Source organism: Anolis sagrei, chromosome 2 (genome assembly GCF_037176765.1).
Source record: "Anolis sagrei isolate rAnoSag1 chromosome 2, rAnoSag1.mat, whole genome shotgun sequence".
Taxonomy (NCBI): domain Eukaryota; kingdom Metazoa; phylum Chordata; class Lepidosauria; order Squamata; family Dactyloidae; genus Anolis; species Anolis sagrei.
Genome location: NC_090022.1, coordinates 98592465 through 98614318, shown reverse-complemented (window position 1 = coordinate 98614318; position 21854 = coordinate 98592465). Strand labels below are relative to the sequence as shown.

The 21854-nt window shown below is 39.9% G+C and overlaps 1 protein-coding gene across 2 annotated transcripts in view; it reads left to right on the top strand.

The window, feature by feature from the left end:
* Positions 1-21854, top strand: part of DPYSL3 (dihydropyrimidinase like 3) — a 71689-nt gene that overhangs the window by 10957 nt on the left and 38878 nt on the right. The window contains exon 1 of one of the 2 annotated variants that reach the window (XM_060765135.2): positions 15806-16177. The exons of the other annotated variant lie outside the window; for it this stretch is intronic. Coding sequence (XP_060621118.1) covers positions 16136-16177 — 42 coding nt within the window. The 5' untranslated portion in view covers positions 15806-16135. Of the gene's footprint in view, positions 1-15805; positions 16178-21854 lie in introns of those variants that run through there. 2 annotated transcript variants of the gene reach the window in all.

Here is a 21854-nt window from a genome sequence, read left to right as displayed (position 1 = left end):
ACAACCTCAGATATGCAGATGACACCACTCTGATGGCCGAAAGCGAGGAGGAGTTGAGGAGCCTTCTAATCAAGGTAAAAGAAGAAAGCGCAAAAGCTGGGTTGCAGCTAAACATCAAAAAAACCAAGATTATGGCAACAAGAATGATTGACAACTGGGAAATAGAGGGAGAAAACGTGGAGGCCGTGACAGACTTTGTATTTCTAGGTGCAAAGATTACTGCAGATGCAGACTGTGGCCAGGAAATCAGAAGACGCTTACTTCTTGGGAGGAGAGCAATGTCCAATCTCGATAAAATAGTAAAGAGTAGAGACATCAGACTGGCAACAAAGATCCGCCTAGTCAAAGCCATGGTATTCCCTTTAGTCACCTACGGATGTGAGAGCTGGACCTTAGGGAAGGCTGAGCGAAGGAAGATCGATGCTTTTGAGCTGTGGTGCTGGAGGAAAGTGCTGAGAGTGCCTTGGACTGCGAGAAGATCCAACCAGTCCATCCTCTAGGAAATAAAGCCCGACTGCTCATTGGAGGGAAGGATACTAGAGACAAAGTTGAAGTACTTTGGCCACATCATGAGAAGACAGCAAAGTCTAGAGAAAACAATTATGCTGGGGAAAGTGGAAGGCAAAAGGAAGAGGGGCCGACCAAGGACAAGATGGATGGATGGCATCCTTGAAGTGACTGGACTGACCTTGAAGGAGCTGGGGGTGGTGACGAGCTCTGGAGTGGGCTGGTCCGTGAGGTCACGAAGAGTCGGAGACGACTGAACGAATGAACAACAACAAAGGGGCAAATTGTTACCTGACACTAATCATATGATTAGCTCTTGGTTCATATCATTCTGAACACACCCACTGCCATTCTGTCATCTGTTTTTGGAAGTTAAGCAAGATTGGACCCTGATTAATACTTCAGTGGGTGACTACCAGGAACATCAAAAATTTACAGATACATCTAAGAAGCAATCCTCAGCAGTGCCCTGAAGAACACCTACTTGTTAAGAGTTGACAGTGTCGAGCTAAATGAGCTAGTAGGTGCATGTTTCAACTCCAGCTATATAATGACCAGTCCTGATTAAAATTAGCACGTTAGTGCTATGACCTGCAGAGCAACTATCTGGATTAGTGGGAAAAGTCCCATTTGTGCCATTTGGTGATAAAAGAAGTAATATGCAAACTTTAATGTTTTAGTGAGAACCAGAATATATATGTACAGATTCCTTTTGTCTTTGCATTTTATCCTCCTCCCTACACGGTGCATTCTTGTTCAGAACAAGCTTTCCCCAGTTCTGTTATGTGTCATTGTCTTATCTAATCATGGAAACAAGCCTCTTTCCAGTAACTTCCCACTCCTAAATGTGAAGTCGGTCAGGAAAGGTCTTTATCTGAAAATAAGGTCACTCTATCAGATACCCTACTCCCAAACCATTTTGAGTATGGAAGGTATTTTCTAGGTTTTCTAAATGTTGGACTGCAACTCCCAACACCCTCTATTGTTTTTGTATACTGGCTATGATTAGGGTTGATGAGGACTGTAGTTAAATAATATCTAGAGAACAGTACATTCCCCATCCTTGATTTAGGCAGGGTGAGCAAATACAACCCTCCAGGTACTGGATTTTAATTCCCATCAGCTATTGCTAACGTAACCCAATTCTGAGGGCTCATGGAAGTTGCAGTCCAAAAGCATTTGAGGTACCACAATTTCCTATTCTGATTTAGGGCTTTTTCGTTGGCACCAGCAGTTAAATTGTGCTGGCCAAACAGGGGCTCTAACTCTAGTCTCCAGCTGTAGTCCACCATTCAAACCACTATATCACACTGGTTCTCTATAGTTGTAGCTATAAGTAAGTTAAAGCTATAAAGGTCCATCTGTTTCTTCTTTTTGTACTCAGAAAGGGATTAATTCAATTTGTGTTCCCTGTTAGATTTAAACAAATGTGTATCCCTTTGGTGGATTTAATTCTGTTTTTCCTGAGTAAGTCTTCAGTGGTCTAAAGTGGTCTTTTCCATAACAGCTGGCAAAAATATCACAAAACACAGCCTGTAGTACAATTGCAAATTGCAAATTCATTGCAAGATTAGGTGCACAGATAATCTGGTTTATAAGGACTCCTGCTCTTCAGCAGAAACCAATGGTTGCTTTCATTAAAATAAGAGTTTATTTATAATAATACTATACTACTTACTAGTAGTATACTTACTAGTGTGCAATTCCATTTTGTCCTAGTTACATCTATAAATCTAAAAACAGGATATGTAAAGTCAGCATGTTTTGTTCTTTACATTTTACTACCACTCTACCCTAAAAGTGAGATTGGCAAAACTAAAAATATGAAATGCTTTCTCTAGTGGCATGAGTTGCATACATACCCATATAAAAACAAATTTACGTGGCTTTCAGTTTCATGCATATGAATGTAGCACAGTTATGTAGTTTTTGCTTTATAGGTGAAGCTATTTATCAAGTACTGTAGTCTCAAACCCATATGCTATCTCCATTTTATGGAGATAGCATATGTCCTGAATGCAGTCTATTTTTATTGGCTATTTCTGTTTTCACCTTGACTTACTACTCCAAATCAGAAGGTTCTGGTTATACACAATCTATATAAAAAGTGAATCCCACTTCTGCAAGTGGGAACCGTTTTTTTAGTCAGAAAAAGGACAGTTCAGAGAGGGGCTGAAAATGGCAAAAATAGTATATTCCCTAGTGAGATCCAGCAACAGCCAACTCTTCAGCATTTCATGGCCCATCGGTGTTTATGAACTGTATCTGTCAGGTGTCCAATCTAAATTCAGGAAAGGAAGATGCACTGGAATCATATTGCAAGTATATATTGGTTGGGGGAGGGGGGTGCACCAAAGAAATTCCGAAGAAAATTGACCTATGTTTTAAGATTGCAGCATTTTGATTGCATAGATTATGAAAAACTTTGGATTTCTCTTTAAAAATGGGTATGCTACAACATTGGGTTGACCCAATGTACCTGTATCTACAATAAGAGGCTGTTGTTAGGATGGAATATGATGAAATGGAATGGTTTCCAATAGGCAAGACAGTCAGGCGAGGCTGCATTTTATCACCCTATCTGTTTAACTTGCATGCTGAAAATAAAGCAGGATTAGATTTGGAAGAAGGGGGTGTGGAGATTGGATGAAGGAACATTAACAATTAAAGATATGCTGATGACACTATATTGTTAGCACAAGATAGCAAAAGCTTGGAGTGATTATGGAAGTCAATGCAGAAAGTTTGAAAGTAGGTTTACAGTTGAACCAAAACAAAAATAATGATCACTGATCATTTATATAACTTTAAAGTAGATTATGAAGACATTGAAATAGTTAAAGATTTACCATACCTTGTTTGGTAGTCAAATTGATTACTTTGTGTGATTTGAACGTTTATTAAATTGCTCAGGCCTACCATAATGTTGCCTAAGTTAGGTTTTCTCTGACAGTCTCAAAGTTGTTTGGTTGGTTTTATGGCCAGTTTACATGCCTGTTATATTTTCAGTTATCAATTAACTTTGCTTTAGTTCAGTGGTTCCCAGAGGCGGCCCTAGGTAATTTTCAACGGTAAGCAAACAGTATTTTGGCGCCCCCCCCCCCCCAACCAATCACTGATATATATTTTCTGTTCATCGTGGGAGTTCTGTGTGCCATATTTGGTTCAATTCCATCATTGGTGGAGTTCAGAATGCTCTTTGATTGTAGGTGAACTATACATCCCAGTAACTAGAACTCGCATATGTCAAGGTCTATTTTCCCCCAAGAGCGCCCCTGTGCAAAATCAACTATACTGCAAATGCTTACTTTGCGTAATGGATTGAGCCGCCCCTGGTGGTTCCCAACTTTTTTTTGACCAGGGCCCACTTGACCAGGGCACAATTTGACTGGGGACCACTCTCCAACATTAGTATCAAAATGGGCAGGGCTGCTTAGCTCTGCTGAAAGGAGTGGAAATAAAATAAAATAAAGTGGAAGGAGGTTTGTGGACTGGATTTTCGTTCTCGCTGTGCATAGATTGAGAATCACTGCTTTAGTTGCTAGAGTGATCCATTCAGTTCAGTTGGGGTAAGGATGCACATGGAAATGAAACCCCAAATATCCCTGTCCACATTTCCTGTTTAATTGATGACAGGTAGAAATTGTCTTAAATAGCAAAGTCTGGGACTGAGTGAGCAGGAATGAGGGGGACATTGCTGCATCCTCACAGTTACCACCTTTTTTGCTTTCTCATGAGTAAGCCTAGCATAAGCCTTTAGGGAGAGACAGCCTGTAGTAATAATTACCAAATGTTCTTACTTGAAAGACAGCTTGATGTTATGCCTATTGCATTTGATTAACATGACAGGATGACACACATACAGAGAAATGAGAGGGCTAAAAACACAGCTAAAACCTTTCCCTTAAGGGACCTTCCAGATAAATAAAAAATTTGGGACCTGTCTCGCTTTTACCTGAAGCCTCCAAATGATGCCTCGGGTAAAAGTGAATTAATCCAGAGAAAGCTGGGTTTTCCCAGTTTTCTCCAGATTAATTAAACACCTGGAAAGATCCGGACCTTAAACTAAGGTCCGGATCTTGCCAGGTGCTAGGCCTGTGGGGATTGACTCTCAGGATTGCTTCTGCAGCTCCTCTCCAGCCCCCCATTTCCCCCAAAAATCTTACCAGAGGGATCTGCCGGTAGTGCAGACTACACTTGCAGAGTACTCCTGACACACAAAAAGGGTGCACCAGGAGGTGGAGAAAATAAGATATTTCCCTCTCCCCCTAACCTCCTGACATCATTTTAAAAAAAATATTTTATTAAGGTTTTTCTAGATGAGGGGGGGGGTACATCCATATTGTGTCAATCATCGACATAACGATTACATAAAAGCGAAGGATAAGGGCTGGGAGGGAAGGGTCAGGTAGGTTATAGGGAGGAGTTATAAACTATAAACCAAAAAAAGGGAGGAGTGTGTGAAGGGGTGTGTGCAGGGATTGGGAAATGGGTCAGGGAGAGTTAGTGATCTAAATTACTGATTTTGCCCCGTATAGCATTACTAGTGTTAGTATTATTTTCTAGTCTTGACTCTCACATGTCTAGGTCTGGCTGATATTGAAGTATTTTTTGATTGGAGACCAATCCGTCTTGGTTATGCCAGTCGTCTGTTTGTTTTCCAGGTACTGTGTTAGTGTGTTCATGTTCATTATATGTCTAAGAGTTTAAACATCCATTCTTCCACCGTTGGTTTCTCTTTATTCTTCCATTTTCTGGCCAGTACAATTCTCGCAGCCATTACCATATGTAAGAATAACTTGTCTTTATTTTTCTCAAGTTCAAAATCCAGTATTCCTAATAGGTAGCATTCAGCTTTCCTTTCTTTTCTTATATCCAATATCTTGTTTGTTATTTCGTGGATCTCTTTCCAGAATTTTTTAGTTTTTTCACATGTCCACCACAGATGGAAAAAGGTACCCTTCTTGTCTTAGCATTTCCAACAGGATTCGGATACATTTCTATAACATTTTGCCAGTATGCTTGGTGTGATGTACCACCGGTACATCATTTTTATCCAATTTTCCCTCAGGCCGTAGGAATTTATCCATTTTAATTTGACCTTCCAGATCTTTTCCTATTCTGTGGTTCCAATAGTGTGTCCATCATTTTAATGTGTTAGGAGTACTCTGCAGAGATGCCTGCGCTGCCAGTAGGCCCCTCCAGTAAGTTTTTTTTGGGGGGAGGGGGGTTGACTGGAGGGGAGCTGGATGCCATCTCTCAAGGGAAAGCCTGAGGTTTGGGTTCGGGGTGGGAACAGAAATCTTTTTCCTCCTGGATTAATGCCATGTTGGGAAGTGCCGTAAGAAATCAAAGTAGTATGATGTGCTCATCAAAGCCAGATCACTGTTGTAGATATTCATTTATTGGATTTAGGATTAACTAGATTCATACTCACAGAGAAAAGAGGAAAAGAAATGGGTGTGGCAGTTGGAATGTGCTTGCCTATTTCTGTCCATTTCAACACCCCCACCTTTCTGACAGATGAATCCAAATAATAAACTTTAGGCCTTTTCAGTCAATTGCTTATGCCATGCAAAATATGGCCACACCCAATCCCTAAACCCAATCCCTAAACCACTTTGCCTCCCAGTGCCCTAATAGACTAGTATCGCTGATTAAAGGGTTTGAATTTAAATCAAAGCCTAGCATTTGTTTAAAGCTCTTTCATTTTAGGAGCCTGTTTTGACTATAATTTACTGAAATCTCATAGATTCAAAACTTACTTTTTGAAAGAAAGAAAAAAACAAGTTATCTGCAACATTCGAAATGGAAATAATTAAGAATCCATATTCTTTTAATAAAACTCCCTGGAAATATGTTGGTTTCAATTAAAGAAAATCTGGAGAGGAGTATATGTTATTTTGCAGAAATAGAAGGAATTACTGAATTGTCTAAGTCATAGCATAGTTTAAAAAAATACTGCTATGGATCCTTCCCCCATATTATTATTTTTTGTTACCTAAACAGAGCAAAATTTGTAGAGTAGATGGTAGAGAATATCCTCAACATCTGTGTGTTCCTATTGTCTGTGATGGTTACAGTTGTGCAGGAAATTGTGCAGGCAGGAACTGAAATATGGTTCCGTTTTGAGTAAAAAACAGCTGGTGTGGAAATGGCAGTGCAAGAACCTCAGATATTGTCCATTTCAATTTTCCCAAACTCAGAGAGAGTTGCTTATACGAGATCATTGCTGGAAAAGCAAATGAATTCAGAATAGAACTTCCCTGGTAGTGATTTTTCACTAAGCCAGCATTGATCATTCTGGCAGTCGTTACTGTCTATTTTTTTTCTTTTTCCAATAGATGTCAGCTAAAGAATTTAAAAGGAAGACCAAAAAATTAGTAGCTTGCAGGGTGTGTGTGTGTGTGCATGTTAAAACCTTAAAGCAAAACCACCATATCCTCAAGGATTCACACACACACATCTTTTAAACTAAACATTAGTTGGTGAAACATTCAACAGCAGTTCATCAGTTAACAGCAGTATTGTTAATCCTAGGCTCAGTTTTAACACAGCTGCATCTTCAACTTCAAGGCAGTGACCCCTAAATTTTAATTTGTATACATCTGAAGTGAACTGTTGGTATAGATAAAGCTTGACAGGTTTTTGTTGCTGCTATTCACTTAGTGAAGCAAGTAGTTTTTCCTTAAAAGCAGTTCTATTTTGTGTTGCTTGAACATTTATTTATTGGTGAGATGTAGCAGTGTTACAGGAACATTTATAGATAAGTTGTACTTTCCTAAAAGTGAATTTCTTCAGGCCCGGTGTTTTGACTCTTTTAACTGGCCAGATTGTTTCTGGTGATCAGGAACTTCCCCTTGCCAGGTAGATCTAAATAAATCAGCTATGGGTATAGGTGAATAGTCTGTAATTGATACTGAATTCATCTTGATCACTGGTATGACCTGGGTGACTGAGAGTACCTGCCACCAACTTTAGGTGGTGTGGCAGCTGTCATCATTTCTGTAGAGTGATTGATAGTGTGACAGCAATGGTTCAACACTGTATCATTGTAATGTGTTTTATTCTATGCTACCCTTGGGTCTGGTTTGAAGACTGTAGTTGGTGCAGAATGTGCCATATGAGCTGCTTACTAGGTTCATTATTCTGTATGTTATCTTTGTACCCAAAGTCCTAAACTGATTAAATACCAAGCCAGGTCCGTGAGTCTACTCTTTTTTAAGGCTCTAAGAGGCAAAGGACTAGGTTATTTGAGAGATTGACTTCTTCTGTATAAACTGCCAGTCCCTACACTTTTTGTGTGTAGATTTCATATTAGATGTTTTAAATAGCTTTTGTATAACATAATTTATGTTTATTTGTGGATTATGGTTTTTTGGTAATTTAATATGTTTTGTTTCACTTTTATATTTTGATTTTGTGTTATTTTGTTGATTTAATTTTAAATTTTTTTGTTTTGTTTTGTTTATTATTGTTTATGGTTTGCATTGTTCACATTGTTGTAAGCCACTCCAATATCCTCAAGGAGATAGGGCAGGATGTAAATACAGTTTAGTATTATTGTTGTTGTTGTTGTTGTTGTTGTTATTTCCCCCCCCCAATGAAATCAGATCAGCGCCCTCTTGGCATTCAGAAAGAAAATGAAGACATGGCTGTGGGACCAAGCCTTTGGTCAGTAAAGTAATTCAGTGCTAGAAATAGATATGAAACATTTATAATTGACAATTGAATGGCTTAAATGTTGCTGCTAAGATGTTTTAACTCCGTGTTTTAATGTAATTGCTTGTTTTAATTAACTGTGTTTTTTATATAGCATTGAATTGTTGCCTTTCTGTAAGGCCACCTTGAGTCCCCTTTGGGGTGAGAAGGGCAGGATATAAATATGGTAAATAAAATAATCCATTGCAGACTTTTAAAGCAGAGGGCTGGTTCATGGTCCTTCAGACTGTTTGGAGGGATGGGACTATAGTTTGGGGAAAAAATGAATGAATTCCTATGCCCACTACAAGTATCTTATTAGTCAAGTATCTTATTAGTCATGTTGTGTACCTCAACCCACCTATATTATCATCTGATGATAAGTCCCATCCTCCACCATAGGTTTCCTCCCCTTCAGTTTCCAATAAATCGCCTCCAGAAACACAACCAGCACCATTGCCACTACTTCCTATACAACTCTCAGAAGTCCCGGACTCACCTCACCACTCGATAACTGTAGTTATAACCACACTACCAAAGCCAAATGCACCACCCACATCATGCCACCTACAGTTGGTTCAACTCCAGCAAGGGACTCAGAGTTCATTTAGGGCACTCCTCAAAAAGGACATCAGACCACTTGAGTGGCCCAAGCCCCACTTCATGTGGTTGACCCCTCTCGTTCCAAACGTTAATTGCCTCCTCCTGCTGGTGGGATCCCTCTGGCTGCAGCTCGCATTATGACAAAGCAACCACAAGACCAGCACTACAACAATCAGATGCCTCCCCCGTGTTGATTCATAGTCACTCCACCCATTCTCATCATGAATTGGATGTGGACTCCATCACATCACTGCTGTCAACAGGGATTGACGTTTCCCCAGAACCAAGTATCTCCAACATTGAGCTATCATCACCAACTGAGAACATTAAGAGCTTCATAGACCAGATCCTGAGGATTGTAGCAACCCTGGGACTTGAGGTGAGACAGTCTTCAGACACAGTGGATGAACTGGTGTTCTGCAGAGTCTGAAGCCAAATTCCACCAATTAATTTGTTACCTTTCCTCCCATATGTGCTCAAAGTTCTAAAGGCTTCATGTCAAACACCGTCTTCCACTCCACAACATCAAAGAAAATTGAAACCTGGTATAGGGTGGATGACACAGACCATCAGTAGTTATCTAAGCACCCTCAACCGAACAAGGAACCAATCAATGTATTAAAATGTATTTTAAAAGTGAGGAGATGATGACAAAAATAATTTGTAAGTTTGCCTGGGCCTTCTTCTAAGGCTGAGAGAACATCACCTGTTCAAGGGAGGAGGACAGTTCACAATCATGGAATTTGCAGTCACAGAATGAAGCAGAGGCTTTTCCCCAATCGAAGATGAGGCAGAACAAGAACACACAAGGGAGAATGAGGGGGTCTTGAACATTTATGACTGGATTATCTTTTATGAATGCAGGGAAGAGGTCTCTGAGGAGGAGGCCAGTTTAGAGCTACACAATCCAGTTCCGCAAAAGGGCCAGTTTTTAGGAGATCTGTAGAACACCTTACAGGAAAGAGGCCCTGTCAATCCTCAAAGAAGATGGGTGTTAGTTGTAGGTTACTCCCTCCTGAGAGGAGCAAAATATTCTGCCTCCTGGGGCAAAAATCCACCACATAACTCAGTGGCTGACAAGGTTCATCAAACCCACTGACCCCCTTTCATGTTGGTTCATGTAGGAACCAAGAATACTGCAAAGCATAGTCTTCAAAAGATCAGAAAGGATTTTGAAGCTCTTGAAAGAAAGCTAAAAGATCTTAATGTACAAGTGGCCTTTTCATCTCTGCTCCCCGTTGTACGATACGGCCCAGGAAGAGCGAGAAAAATAGTAGAGGTGAATAATTGGCTCTGCAGATGGTGTCAGGAAGAACAACTTGGCTTCCTGGACCATGGTGTTCTCTTCCAAGAAGATGGTCTACTGGCACGGGATGGGCTGCACCTCATATAATTAGGAAGGAATGTTTTGCTCAGAGACTGACAATCCTGATCAGGCAGACTTTAAACTTAGTTGTGTGGGGGAGGGTGACATTATCCTTGGAAACAGTAGTTTATCAAGGCCTGAAGTGAACAGACAAAAGGCTAAAGACAGGGTTGGACAAAAACAAGTTCCAAGCAGCAAAGGAACAATAATCTCAAATAAACAGCTAAGGGGAGTGTCCCATGGGCTTAGATGTCTATACACGAATGGCCAGAGCATGGGAAATAAACAAGATGAACTGGAACTCCTAGCACAACAAAACAGTTATGATGTAGTAGTCATATCTGAAACCTTGTGGGATGAGTCCTATGATTGGACTGTAGCAATGGAGGGGCATAACCTGTTTTAGATAAATAGACCAAACAGGAGAGGGGAGCGAAGTAGCATTATATGTCAAAAATGTTTATACCTGTGAAGAGATCTAAGACCTCAATTCTGGAAACCAGGTTGAAAGCATCTGGGTATAATTAAGGGAACAAGGACTGTAAAAGATGTAGTTGTGGGGGTCTACTGCAGATCTCCAAGCCAAACGGAAGAACTGAATGAAATTTTCCTTGACCAGATGACCAAACATACAGAAAGAAGAGACATAGTAATAATGGGGGACTTCAACTACTCTGATATTTGTTGGAAAGCAAACTTTGTCAAGAGTACAAGGTCCAACAAATTCCTCACTTGCTATGCAGACAGTTTTGTTGTCCAGAAGGTAGAAGAGTCAACCTGACATCAATATCAGGAAAGATTCTGGAGCAGACCATTAAGGAGGCAGTGTGAAATCACTTAGAAAGGAATGCTGTGATTACTAAAAGTCAACATGGATTTCTCAAAAACAAGTCATGCCAGACCATAATCTTATTTCTTTTTTCGATAGTTACAGGGGACGCTGTGGATGTAGCATATCTTAATTTCAGTAAAACCTTCAACAAAGTCCCCCATGAACTTCTTGCAAGCAAACTAGTCAAATGTGGGCAGGGCAATACTACTGTTAGTTGGATCTGTAATTGGTTAAGCGACCGAACCCAAAGGATGCTCACCAATGGTTCCTCTTCATCCTAGAAAGAAGTGACGAGAGGAGTGCTGCAAGGTTCGGTCGTGGATCCTGTTCTGTTCAATATCTCTATTAATGACTTGGATGAAGGGTTAGAAGGTGTGCGTATCCAGTTTGCAGATGACACCAGATTAGGAGGGATAGCTAATACTTGAGAGGACACGATCAGAATTCAAAATGACCTTAACAGATTAGTGAGCTGGGCCAAAACTAACAAAATGAATTTCAACAAGGACAAATGTAAAATACTACACTTAGGCAGAAAAAATGAAATGCAAAGATCCATATTGGGGGATGCCTGGCTCAACAACAGTCCATGTGAGAAAGATCTCGGAGTCTTAATGGACAGCAAGTTGAGCATGACCCAACAGTGTGATGCAGCAGCTAAAAAAGGCAGTGGGATTTTGGACTGCATCAAAACGAGAATAGTGTCTAGATCGAGGAAAGTCATGGTGCCTTTCTATTCTGCTTTGGTTAGACCTCACCTGGAATACTGTGTCCAATTCTGGGCACTACAGTTCAAAAGAGATATTGACAAGCTGGAAGGTGTCCAGAGGAGGGCAACTAAAATGATCAAAGGTCTGGAGACATGCCCTATGAGGAGAACTGGGTATGTTTAGCCTGCAGAAGAGAAGGTTGAGAGGAAACATAATAGCCATGTTTAGATATGTGAAAGGTTGTCATGAGGAAGAGGGAGCAGATTTGGATTCCTTATTTTCAGATTAATATTTGATTTCAAAGTATGGCAGATGAGATGCATATGACCGAACAGAATCTGAGGGTGAAATATAAATACAAAGTGTAAGATCTCAAATGAAATTGTCCAGCAAAAATTGGGGGGGGGGGGGGGGGAGAGAAAGCTCATGTTGAAATCCAGATTATATGGATTCAAAAGTAGTGTTTTTTGAATAGATTTTGACGGGACAAAAAGTTTTTAAAACGTTTTAAAACTTGTTTAGTAAATAAAAACCAATAAGCAATGAGAATAAAGACTCATGAAAAATCAGAATCATTTATTAGGACTAATCCGGAAGTAATGCTACCCCTCTATTCCACCTTGGTTAGACCACACCTGGAATATTGTGTCCAATTCTGGGCACCACAATTGAAGAGAGATATTGACAAGCTGGAATGTGTCCAGAGGAGGGCGACTAAAATGATCAAGGATCTGGAGAACAAGCCCTATGAAGAGCGGCTTAAAGAGCTGGGCATGTTTAGCCCGAAGAAGAGAAGGCTGAGAGGAGATATGATAGCCATGTATAAATATGTGAGAGGAAGTCACAGGGAGAAGGGAGCAAGCTTGTTTTCTGCTTCCCTGGAGACTAGGACATGGAACAATGGCTTCAAACTACAAGAAAGGAGATTCCATCTGAACATGAGGAAGAACTTCCTGACTGTGAGAGCTGTTCAGCACTGGAACTCTCGGCCCTGAGTGTGGTGAAGGCTCCTTCTTTGGAAGCTTTTAAACAGAGGCTGGATGACCATCTGTCAGGGGTGCTTTGAATGCAATATTCCTGCTTCTAGGCAGGGGGTTGGACTGGATGGCCCATGAAGTCTCTTCCAATTCTATGATTCTATTAGTTTCAATTGTAGAATCACTAGATATTGTAGATTGACACAAGGACAAGCTCAATAAGGATGCCTTCACCTTGGGTTTATAGAATGTCCTAAGTAAGGTCTGATCCTACCTGTATAATCCATACAATAATTTGTAAGGATTTAAAGTAAAGGTAAAGATTTCCCTTTGACATTAAACCTAGTCATTTCTGTTTCTGGGGGTGGTGCTCATCTCCATTTCCAAGCCGAAGAGCTTGCATTGTCCATAGACACCTCCAAGGTCATGTGGCTTGCTTGAAGCGCCGTTATCTTCCTGCTGGAGCGGTACCTATTGATCTACTTACATTTGCATGTTTTTGAAGTGCTAGGTTGGCAGCAGCTTGGGCTAACAGCAGGAGCTCACCTTGCTCCCTAGATTTGAACAGCCAGCCTTTCAGTCAGCAAATTCAGCAGCTCAGTGGTTTAACCCACTGCACCACTGGTGGCTCCTGCAAGGAGGTTGTGTAGTCTAAAAACAACGCAGTCTAAGTACCTGCAACCTGAGTGTGCATCTACACTGTAGAATTAATCAAGTTTGACATCACTTTAACAGCCATGGCTCAATGTTATGGAATTCTGAGATTTGTAGGTTGGTGAGGCACCTGCAAACTACAAATCTACAAGGCAAAAGACCTTGTAAAATTACAGCTGTCATGATTCCACAGCGTCTAGTCATGACAGTTAAAGTGGTGTTAAACTACTTCAATTCTACTTCCCTGGAGACTTCTACAGTATAGATTCAGCCTCAGTGTACTAGGGTAGTTATAAGCCCCACATTGTGAGACTTGTAGCTAAAACTGTAGAATTTTAATGGTACTTCTGATATATGTGCTTAATATGATTCTTCCGCATCTCCTAATAGCAGGTCTGCACAACTTGTGCCCCCCCCCCCCCCCCAAGGTGTTTTGGACTTCAACTCCTAGAATTCTTGTCTGTTAGAACAGCTGGCCAGAGCTTCTTGGAATTGGAGGCCCAAATACCTGGAGGGTTGCAGGTTGTGCAGGCTTGCCTAATAGTGATTATACAGTATTCTATACACATACATAGGCACATAGAGGACAAGAGAGAGCTTATAGAGCGGATACTTCATGTACACATATGTTTTGCAAATGTAGGAGATTATCTCACATCAGGTACCCCCATCAGTTGGAGTGCTTTGAATGGGATCTTCCTGCTTCTTGGCAGGGGGTTCTATGATTCTAGATATAAAGCCCAATTTAATCTCCAAACTACATCAATGATCTTAGACCACACTATAAAACTCCATAGAACAAATAAAGTTAATATGCTATAAGATTTGATGAAAAAGATTATTTTTACTTTTATTCTTCCCTGTTTTGTGGGACTTCTTTCTGTAGAATTTAGCTTGTGCTTGGATTGAAATGTGGTATTTCTGTAGAAAAAAGTCTAGTCATTTCAACATTTTCCTAAGAGACAGAGACTTACCAAAAACTTACCAAAGTTATATTATATAGAGTTGTGAGTTGTCTGGGCTGTATGACCATGTTCCAGAAGCATTCTCTCCTGATGTTTTGCCCACATCTATGGCAGGCATCCTCAGAGGTTGTGAGGTGTGTTGGAAACTAGGCAAGTGGGGTTTATATATCTGTGGAATGTCCAGGGTGGGAGAAAGAAATCTTGTCTGTTTGAGGCAAGTGTGAATTGATCACCTTTTTTAGCATTAAATATCCTTGCAGCTTCAAGGCATGGTTGTTTCCTGCCTGGGGGAATCTTTTGTTGGGAGGTAAATAGATGGCCTGAATGTTTTTTGTCTGGAATTCCCCTGTTTTGTGTGTTGTTCTTTGTTTACTGACCTGATTTTAGAATTTTTAAAATTACTGGTAGCTAGATTTTGTTCATTTTCATGGTTTTTTCCTTTCTGTTGAAATTGTCCACATGCTTGTGGATTTCAGTGGCTTGTGTAGTCTGACATGGTAGTTGTTAGAGTGGTCCAGCATTTCTGTGTTCTCAAATAATATACTGTGTCCAGGTTGGTTAATCAAGTGCTGTGCTATGGTTGACTTCTCTGATTGAGTTAGTCTGCAGTGCCGTTCTTGTTCCTTGATTTGTGTTTGAGTGCTACGTTTAGTGGTCCCTATGTAAACTTGTTCGCGTCTGCATGGTATACGGTAAACTCCTGCAGAAGTGAGAGGATCCCTCCTATCCTTTCCACAGATATATAATTCCCATTTTCCTTGTTTCCATCAAACCTCACAACCTCTGAAGATGCCTGCCATAAATGTGGGTGAAACGTCAGGAGAGAATGTTTCTGGAACATGGCCTTATATCCCAGAAAATTCACAGCAACCCGGTGATTCCGGCCATGAAAGCCTTTGATGAAACATATTATATAGATTTGGTTTATTTTAAAAGAATTACTGATTTCTGAAATATACAGCTTGCAGATCTATTTCTATCCTGCTCCTCTTCTATCAAGTCTAAAATCTGTGGAATTCTTGGGAAGCACCTCCATGTGAGAGCTTGCTGTTTTAGTTTGATTCTATGACTTTGGTAATAGAGCGTTTAGGTAGATTTTCATATAAAGAGAAACAATGTTAAGAACTAATAAATATGAGGACTGCATAATAGTGTCTTGCCACATGTTTTTCACAAGATGCACATTTTCTTTTGAACAATCTGTGTGACACACACACAAAAGCTAGAAATTGTTTATTGCCCAAGGAGAAGGCATTTTTGTGGTTTCTTCCCAGTATGCTCTAGGAAACTAATTCATAGGGCCCTGGTTCTTCTTGCTGCTGCTGCTGCCCAATTCCTTTCTACTGTCCTGCCTGGTCTGTGTTGCCTCTAGTTTTCCCCTCTGCACATTGCAGTGAACATCCCTGGGAAAGGGATTGTAGATTTATCTGGTGCCTGTGTCTTTCTACTGCTACCCTCTAGTGGCTGTCATGGCTTCCTGCAGTGACAGCAGCTCAGAGTGGGTGAGGCAAATGCAGCGAGCAGAGAGGAATCAATACACAGAGAAAACGAGACTGGGAAGAAGGAGAAGGGAGGAGTCGCCTCATCAGCCATTCTTGTCTTACAGGGTCCCAGCTGTCATTGGTAAAAAAAAATAAGGGAGGGAGAGGATTTACTATTGTGTGAGGCAGGAGAGAGGGAGTGAGACTGAAAGGGGAAGAAGAGGAAAGCAAGGAGGCACGGTCTTCTTCCACCTGAGCCTGAGCTTCTTTACAAGCTAGTATTGCTCAGAGATTGGAGAGCAGAAGCCGGCTCTGTCCCTGCAACAACCGCGGCACATCATGTCTGGCTACCAGGGCAAGAAGAACATCCCCCGGATAACTGTGAGTGGCAAATACTCCCCTCCCTCTCCCTTTCCCCTTGTAATGCATGATTTTCCTATTTGTTGTGTAGCAACTTACTCCACCTCGGCAACTCCCAGCACTATTTATCCCTTTTCTTGGAAGCTAATACAGATGGATGTGTGTTTAATAGGAACGTTATGTAGCAAGGGTGGTGGTAGGAGATGGCCCCAAGTGAGCAAATCTTTTATTATTTATGATCTCTGTAAAAATGGGTGTGAGAATCTGCATTGTTCCATACTGTTCATTACTAATTAGAAAACCTTTGTACTTAGACAGAACCATGGTGTTTGTCTGCAATATCTTCCTGTCCCAAACTGTTGCAATTGACTCCCCCTCCCTGCTCCCAATCTGTTGTCCTCTCTGCGGGGGCATAATGAGGACTTAGTGACATTTTGTCTTATAGACCTGCTTGGTGGGAGTGTTGTCGCTTCTCTAGTTTAGAATGTTTGCTCGCTTTTAAAAGGTTTTGGACATGGAATGGGTAGATTTAACCAAGTCAAGCTGCATTTTAAAGTTGTTTTTTATCCTTTCATTTTTGTTTTGACCTGTCACCACTTTCGTTTAAGCAGTGAAAGAGGCTGTGTCCAAGTTGCTTGCTGCATAGTTTTGTTTGCTGCATATTTGGGTGCGTCATGTGCTTTGGCGCAGGAAAAAGAGGAATATAAGAGTGAAAGCTCTGGTTTCTTTTCTCTGCCTTTAAGTAGTGGGGTTTTTGTTCGTTCATTTCACTGAAGAAGAGTGAACATGAAAGGAAAATGCTTTAAAAAATCTCAATGCTTTTCATCATCCTTAGTGCGTGCCATGCAGATGAATTTCTAGTGGCTCTATACCCCACCCTGATTTATTGTTGATGCAATGAAACGCCTTGCAGTAGGGTACCCCCTTGGTCTCTAAAAGGCCTGGGGTTTATTGTTGCTGGCTCTAGATGCAAGGAGTGCAGCTGGGCTTTGTCTCCTGTGCATTTTAATGAAATCTTTTGTGGAATAAGGTATGCATTGGGGGAACTGGTGGCTACTCCATCTTTAAGGCAAACAAAGGAAACACAACCCAAGCACACATACACACACACACACATATAGAAGGTGGAGGAAAAGAAGCTTGTCTTCTCAGTATACCTGTTCAGAGTGCAAGTCATATCTCTAAAGAATTCCACTCCCTTTTCTTTTTTCATTGAGCCTTGCAGAGAAATATTTTTATGTAATAGTTTATTTTCTTTGTTCAGTCTTTGAATTTAACACAGTCATATAAAATAGATGCTAAAGGATTTATTTTGTTGGCATATTTGCCTACCCGTGACCTTGATTTAAGGAGTTAAGCTTAACTAAAGACATACCAGGTTGTGTTTGTTTTTATACACTTGGAACTAATTACAGAAAAGGAGTCGACATAGGCGACATCTTATTTCACACTCCGCTTTGAGAAGAACCATTTTGAACACTTCTGAGTGATTTGCTTTTAATGCCAAAAGATTAACCCGGGGGAATGAATCCTTTTACCATTCAAGATAGTTATTACCTGCTTTCAATTAAAGCAAATAAACAGCTATGTAAATATTTATCACACTAACCTTGTGACGGTGGTGCATCTATTCCTTCTGGGTGTATAAGGTGTGACCTACATTATTTAAATGCCCTAATACATTTTTCTTTTGTGTGGCTGTACCTGACTGCAGCAGTTTTGATTCTCTGATGCTCTGTGTAGAGTAGCCACACCTACCTTAGTATCCATCATATCCAATGCATTCTTTGAAATAACAGGCAGTCCAGCAGCACCCGAGGGCTTGGTTAGAGATTTCATATTCTGCCCTCCTTTGGCACTATTCTCCCTTCTATATGCAGCCCTTTGCTGTGGAACAAGAAAGGAGCATTTCTGAGGTTCTTGGGAGGTTCTTTCAGTGTTGTCTCTTTTATTGATTTGTCTAGCTTTATGTTACCTTTTAATGGAATGAATTGAATATGCTAGAGTAGAATTACTTAAAATAAATAGATCGTATCTGAGTCTGTGATTTTAAAAGTATTTTTAAAAACCCCTTTTATAGGTTATTGTAAAAATAGATTTAAATTGATAATAATTGCGAAAGGAATCATTTTCTGGCCATGAACCCTGATTTTGATATACTGACACGTCGACCACTGTGTATGTCAATCATTGATACGTGTACTCCCTGTGGACGTCATATTTTATTTGCAGAATGGTTGCACTATTATGGAATATATGTTACTTGAATATGAAGAGATGTGGAAATGGATGAGGAACTGCTTTCCTAGGTGTTCTGAAGAAAAAACGTGTCACATGAATTTTGAAGGGTGTGGCTACTCAGGAAATTAATCTGATCCTATCCTATGTTTCATCCTACAATCAGAAATGCTTTCCAAGAGGCATAATATAGCTCAAGATTTAATGTGTCCACAGCACCAACTGCCACATGTCACCAATGCATGTTGCATGCTGCTTGTGTTTTTCTCATTACAGTGCTGTAAGAGAGGCCATGAAGTCCACCCTAAGGACAGTGAGCAGCTGGATTAAAAGCAAAGGCCCTCTTTTGTCATAACTGATAATGAATCCCACTGCTAATCATGCATGTTGGTCTGAACACACTGATATACCTCCCCCAAATGGTATGGCCTGGTGATATATATGGGGCTTTTGGACTGAAGCTAAGCATAAACATTTCTGGATTATTTTTAGGGACAAATCATGTAGAGTTAAAGAGTTAATATCTTTTTATCTCACTCAAACACAGTATTGCCCTCTCTTCAGATCTTTTTGGATGTTTATGTTGAAAGTACGATTAAATGTGAGATTACTATTTCTCATATTAGTACTGTTTATATGTGACTATTTTTATTTATTTGTTTATTTATTTATTTGCTTCATTTCTATACCGCATTTTTCAGCCTGATAAGGTGACTCAATGCGGTTTACACAATGAAAATTATCACAATAACATCAATACTATCACAACAATATCCTAAACAATTAAAACACATCATATACAGCAGCAAAAAAGTGTGTCGTTTGTGGCAACTGCTGTCTTGAAGATGACATTCCAGCCATGAGCATTGCAGCTCAGTCTGCCATTGTGATGTAGACTAGAGAGGTTGTAGAATTCATTGGAAAAACTAGGTGGATTTGTGTCAAAAAGTGAAGATTACAGGATTCCTGTAATATGTTCTGTGTGGGGTTGCCTTTGAAAAGTGTTCAGGAGACTCAACCTGCTTAATTGCAGGTGGAGTATTGAATAGGACTGGTCAGAAAAAGTATACCTTGTTATAACATGAGCTACCAGTCTGTTTACAGACAGAAATTAAAATACTAGTTATGCCCTCTGCAGCTCTATAGGACTTCCATCTTCTCATATGAGCTTGCTCATATTTTAATGTCTTTGGAGGAGGCCCTTTTTTGCCATGCCATCTTTAGAAACATGTCAGGTAGGAATGTAGGATCTTCCTCCTTCCTAGACAGACTAGATTTCATTCCTCCTTGTTCTTCTACTGCTGACTAGATTTATTTTAAATATTCATACATCAGAATTACGTTCTGATTTCCAGTTATGGGAAGCACATGCAACTTCACACACAAATATACTGCGCTGTACAGAATCATCCAGAGAATTGTATATGTTGAACATAAGCACATTTTGATTCCATAATTTTGCTGAAAGGGCCTTTTCTTACAAGCCCATCACTTCTTCATCATTACTCTTCTTCCCATTTGGATAATGCTCATACTACTTTCCTGTCTGGATTCAACTCTCATTCCTTCTCTGTACTTAATAGGTCACTGATGTTGAAAAATAAATAAGACACATGCGTCAAGATACAACTCAGAGAAGAAAAAGTCCAAGACATACTTCCATGTTAAAATGCACAATGCACATTGTTTGGATGCAGACTAGAACTTAAAATATGTCATTCATTTTACCAAAAGAAACACTTGAAAAGTAATGCAATGACAACTTTTTTTCTCTTGTAGACAAGAGTCCTGCTGTGTCCTCTGTTTTTATGAAGGTGATGTAAATACAACTGTCATCCCTGCAAACTGAGGGGCCATGTAAATTCAGATGTACATATTCCACAAAGTGACTCTCACACCTGTCATGAATAGTCTTGGTGCTGTAACTGCTACCAAAAAGATACACTTATGGGTGTCTTTCTATTGTGTTTGCAACTTGGCTATGCGTTATACCCTACACAACTGAGGAATATACTGTGAAAAGAAAAGATGTTCACTGTACACCAAAAGGGAGAAAAGCCTGCTCTAAAAGGAGAATCACATAGTTGATGTAAATAGATTTGAGCAAGTCATTTTACCTTTGGGCCTCCATTTCTCTGTAAAAATTAGAAATGACAAGCTTCTACTAACCCATTAAAGAAAAAACAAAAACTTTCCGGATTCAAATTGACTAAATTTGCTCCAGGCAATATATCCAAGATGCAGAAACTGTCTAGACAACTGTGATTTTATAGTCATTTTTCTGGGAAAGGTTTTATCCTTTCAAAAAAAAAAACAAAACCCCATAGCATAGATTGTTCCTATGATTTCACACAGAGCTTTTCTGAGCACACTACACACCTATTAATAAATTCTTCATGTTTACTTTTTAATCTAAATACAGATGTTATATTTATCCTTGTCACCAGCATCACCAAGAGCAATAACAACACTTAGATTACAAGAATTGGAATTTGAGACAGATTACAAAAAAAAATGAATGAGATACAGTAGATTCTCTGGATTTGGACAGCGACCACAGATCCTCACACTCCATATTATTTAATGGTGGTGATGTGAATGTGGACACACCAAAATATGCATGTTCATGTTGACACTTTTTGTATCTATATGATGTCCTATAATCAAACCCCAGTTGATACATTATTAAGCTATCTATAGGATTTTATAAAGTACTAGCTGTCCCCTGCCATGCCTTGCTGTGGCCCACTGTGGTGGTCATGGGGGTTCGGTGTGGGAGGTTTGGCCCAATTCTATCGGTGGTGTGGTTCAGAATGCTCTGTGATTGTAGTTGAACTATAAATACCAGCAACTACAACTCCGAAATGTCAAGATTCTATTTTCCCCAAACTCCACCAGTGTTCACATTTGGGCATATTGAGTATTCGTGTAGAGTTTGGTCAAGATCCATCATTGTTTGAGTCCACAGTGCTATCTGGATGTAGGTGAACTACAACTCCAAAACCAGAATGCTCTTTGATTGTAGGTGAACTATAAATCCCAGCAACTACAACTCCCAAATGACAAAATCAATTTTTTTGAGTGAAGGACATACATTGGGTTCTTAGGTGTCTTGTCTCCAAATTTGGTGTCAATTCGTCCAGTGGTTTTTGAGTTCTGTTAATCCCACAAACAAACATTACATTTTTATTTATATAGATAAAGTATATGTTGTTTTATTTTTATATGTATTCAAGGCATTGAATTGTGCCTTTGCTGTGAGCCGCCCTAAGTCCCCTTCATGGTGAGAAGGGCAGGATATAAATGTGGTAAATAAATAAATATACTCATTAAAGGGCAAAAAATAACCTAATACAAGCCACTATAATAACATACTATTAAAAGCTTTATCCTATTATTTTTTCCAAAAAACATTTAAGTCTTCGTATTGTCGAAGGCTTTCACTGGGTTGTTGTAGGTT